At 53.1% G+C, this 4091-nt stretch overlaps 1 protein-coding gene across 1 annotated transcript; it reads right to left on the bottom strand.

The window, feature by feature from the left end:
* Positions 1–514: 514 nt before the first annotated feature.
* LOC308268088 (5-hydroxyisourate hydrolase-like) lies at positions 515–3704 on the bottom strand (the record flags this gene model as incomplete). The annotated part of the gene is made up of 3 exons (XM_080703135.1): positions 3571–3704; positions 1060–1195; positions 515–604 (listed from the first exon to the last, which is right to left on the bottom strand). Exons 1-3 carry the CDS (start codon positions 3699–3701, stop codon positions 515–517), a joined length of 357 nt encoding a protein of 118 aa, XP_080559261.1. The 5' UTR covers positions 3702–3704.
* Positions 3705–4091: the final 387 nt, after the last annotated feature.

The raw sequence follows: 4091 nt of genomic DNA, 5'->3' as shown, positions 1-4091 counted from the left end.
ACACCTGCCTAGTGCTGCAGCTCCACTCTAGATGACAGCCCTTTTACACCAAGGACGGCAAGCTTTTGTTTTTTAGATTCTATCCTCAATGAATGAAAGTTTTCCCATGTTTCCTTTATGTTCTCTTGCCTGGCTCTGTGGAGAAGTGCCTGCAGGCTCTCTGCCCAGGGCATCCTGGGCTGCTACCTCTTACGGGTGCAAGTCCAGTCGAATCCATGACCACCATCTTGAGTCCTGCCTCCAGCCTCAGCAGTACCTTCTCCAAGAGCCCCTTGCTCACCTGGGGCCAGGGCAGCAGAGCTCTGGCCACCCACACATGGCTCCTTTCCCCACTCTGGGAGCAGATTTGCAGGCATCGGTAATGACTTTATTGACTGAGTCACAGCTGCCCCCCAGGAAGCACCGGGGTGGGGGGGCAGAACTTCCCCCAGGATACGGTGACTGTTGAGGGCTGGGTGGGTGGCTCAGCCAGAGAGAAGAGTGGACAGCAGTCTTCCTCTGACCAGGCTCAGCTCTAGCTTCCTCGGTAGGTGGTATAGGACCACGGGCTCAGCAGCAGAGGCACATGGAACTTCTGAGTCTCATTTGTGATGGTGAAAACAACCTGAGAGAAGCAGATGAGGCACCAGGAGACAGTGAGGGACTGCGGCACAGGAGCCACCTGCCCTGGTGCACCAGGGAGAATTCAGCAGCCACACTGGGGCTGGGTGGACTGGTGCCTTCCTGAGGACTGAGGGTGAGTTCTCCCCTGGCCTGCTGGACATGAAAAAGCTCTGGCACTTCAGTAGCATCTCCGATGAAAACATGTCTGTAAAGGGGACAAGTCACTCCTGGCTGGCATCCTCCAAAGCCTGAGCCAGGGCCAGCTCAGGGATGGGCATGTTGTCATGAGGTCTCCCGGTGTCTTAGGTCCCAGGACACTTGTGTGTTGGGAGGTCAAAGCAGGGGAGCTCACCTCCCTGCCACCACCTGGGGAAGGTGAAGCTGTTCTGCCAGATAAGGCCTGGTTCGGGACCTGGCAGGTCAGTGAGTCAGGGTCTCTACCACCACAGCTCTTACCTCTACATATGGGTAGAAGCTCTCCTGTCCCCTCTCCTTCCAGTAGCCCTCAGTGTCAAAGGACAGCTTGTAGGTGCCTGGCTTCATCTGATCTGGCCTCAGGAGCCCAGGGCAGCGGCCATCCGGGTCTGTGTAGCTGAGGAGAGGACAGGGCTGCAGAGGTGGGATGAGGAGCCATCCTACCCTAGCTGTGGGTCTGCATCCCTAGAGATCTCAGATATTCCCCATGGCCTGATGCAGACACAGGTTAGCAGAGATGGTGGGACAGTTTCTATGGTCACCACTGTACTACCTCTTTAGGAAATTAATATGAAGAAGCAAAAATGCTAAAAAAAACTCCCAATAATCATTTTATATTTGCATATGTTTTTCTATATTTTCTCTATGCTTAAGTATGTTTACAAATGTTTTATACAAAACAAATAGGTCTACTATTCATGATGTTTTACAATCTGTTTTTCCAGGGGTATTTGACCTCTGAGCTACACCCCCTGCCCTATTTTTTGTTCTTTATTTTGAAACCGGGTCTCACTGAGTTGCAGAGGGCCTCACTAATTAGCTGTCCGCGAACTGCGATCCTCCAGGTCTCAGCCTCCCAAATGCTGGGATTACAAGCGTGCGCCACCACGCCCGGCTCTGTTTTTTTCTTTCTTTCTTTCTTTTTGTTTTTGGTGGTCTTGGGGATGGAACCCAGAGGCATTCTACTTCTGAGCTGCAACCCAGCCCTATCTTTTATTCTCTATTTTGAAACAGGGTCTCACTGAGTTGCAGAGGGCCTCACTAAGTAGCTGAGGCTGGCCACGAACCACGATCCTCCTGTCTCAGCCTCCCAAATGCTGGTTTTACAAGCGTGTGTCATCATGCCTGGCTTACAGTCTGTGCTTTTCATTTAATATGTTGTGCATGGCTGTCTCGATCAGTAGCTCCTCAACCCCCATTTACATGGCCTATTTCCAACTGGACAAAGGGCCCACATGATGTCAGACCAGTTGGACCTTACAGTGTATCACACTGATTAGGAAGAGGAAGTGCAGCCAGGCTCAGTGGCACATAGTTGTAATCCCAGTACTTGGGAGGCGGAGACAGGAGGATCACAGGTTTCTTTCTGATACTGGGGATTGAACTCAGGGATATGCTACCTCCAAGTTATACCCTCAGCCCTGTTTTATTTTTATTTTTATTTTTGAAACAGTCTTGCTAGGTTGATGAGAATCTCAAGTTACTGAGGCTGTCCTTGACTTGCGATCCTCCTGTCCCAGCTTCCCAAGTACTAGAATTACAGGAGCATGCCACCATACCTTGTTGTGACAACACTGTTTCAGAATAAAAAATAAAATAGCACTGGGGTGGCCGGGTGTGGTGGCACACGCTTGTAATCCCCTCACTTGGGAGGCTGAGATGGGAGGATTGCGTAGGTTTGAAGCCAGCCTCAGCTACTTCGTGAGGCTCTCAGCAACTTAGTGAGACCCTGTTTACAAATAAAATATAAAATAGGTCTGGGAGTGCAGCCCAGAGGTAGAAAGCTCCTGGGTAAAAAAAAGCACTGGGGTGTAGCTTAGATGTAGAATTAGCCCAAAACACAGAAGAGTGTACACAGCATGGGCATGGAACAGGTCTGTAGACCCTCTGAGGGACTCCTAGCCAACATAACACCGGGCTGACTAGTTGATCACTCAAATGGAATGGGGTCTTTATTCATAGGTTTTGTGAGGGTTGAACAGGGAGGAAATGAGCCATACCCTCCTCAGATCTTGAGCTTTTGGGTCTCCTTACAACTTTAAAGCTGGAAGGGAGGAGGTGACCAGAGGGCCAGTCCCCCTCAAAAAAAGGGAAGGATCTGCCAGTAGAGCCAGCCCCAGAGCCGCATGTAGCCAGACAGGGCTGTGCAACTTCAGACTGGAAGGGCTCTCAGCAGAGTCTGTGCCAGGGGCAGGGGTCCAGGGTCTGGCCTCATGCACACACCAAAGCTCACACACCAAGGCTGAGAAGCACAGCCCCCATGGCTTGGCTTGGAAGCCCAGCTTGTATCTCATCCTGCCGCCCCAGTCTTCACATCTGTAAAAGGATTAATGATGGTGGCAGCCCACTGGTGTATGGAGAATAAAAGGCAGAAAGAATTGCCCAGCAACTTCCCAGTACAGTGTTACCTGGTAATCACAGCGACAGAGAGGACTTTGGGAGCCCATCTCAGACCTTAACTAGCCAGCCTTCTCGAGCTATGAGCAGGCTGTCAAGGAGGCAAACCTGGCTCCCACCCCAGCAGGCTACAGGAAACAGGCCTTAGCAGATGCCGTCCCAGCACGTGCACACCTGATGACGTTCACCTCCTGTTATTCCCATCTCTTCAGGTGAGGAAACCGAGGCTTAGAGAGTCAGGAGGGAGGTGCCAGGCTCTGAACCGAGGCGGTGGGCTCCCAGCACCTGCACACCTTGGCTGGCTGGGATCTGTCACAGGGACTCAGGCTGGCCCTGTGCAGGGGGAGCCTTCCCTGTCCTAGGGCTACCTCTTACCTTTTCCTCAGCTGTTTCCACTGCTGGCCAAGGTCCTCCATCCGGGACAAACGAAGGCAGAGGCCCCTGGCTGGGAGTCCAGAGGCAGTGTCAAGCACATGCGTGGTCAGCGGGCTGCTCTCAGGCTCCATGCTACTGCCCTAGACTGGGAGAGGAGCAGGGTGAGCCACTTGGGCCTCTGTGTCCACAAGAGCTGGTGAGAGTACACAGCCCAACTGCCCTGGGGGCAGGCTGGGTGCAAGGGTGACTGGAACTGCACAGTTGCACGATGTGGTGCCACATTTGCAAACAGAGCTGGCCATGTCCTTCCACTGCCCCCTGTGGGAGCCCTCCCTCTCCCCCCTCCCCTTTCCCTCTCCCCCTCCCCTCTCCCCTTTCCCCTGTCCCCTGACCCCTCTCCCCTCCAGTCTAGCTAATCAGTGGCCTTGTTTTTCCAGAGCCCAGCTCTCCTGTGTCTGTGGTCTGAGTCCCCTCGGAGCTTAGTCCCATAGATAGAGGAGCCCAGGGAACCCTGAGGGGTT

This window comes from Muscardinus avellanarius (genome assembly GCF_963383645.1).
Source record: "Muscardinus avellanarius genome assembly, chromosome: 10".
NCBI classification, from domain to species: Eukaryota; Metazoa; Chordata; class Mammalia; order Rodentia; family Gliridae; genus Muscardinus; species Muscardinus avellanarius.
This window is presented reverse-complemented; position numbering and strand designations above follow the sequence as displayed.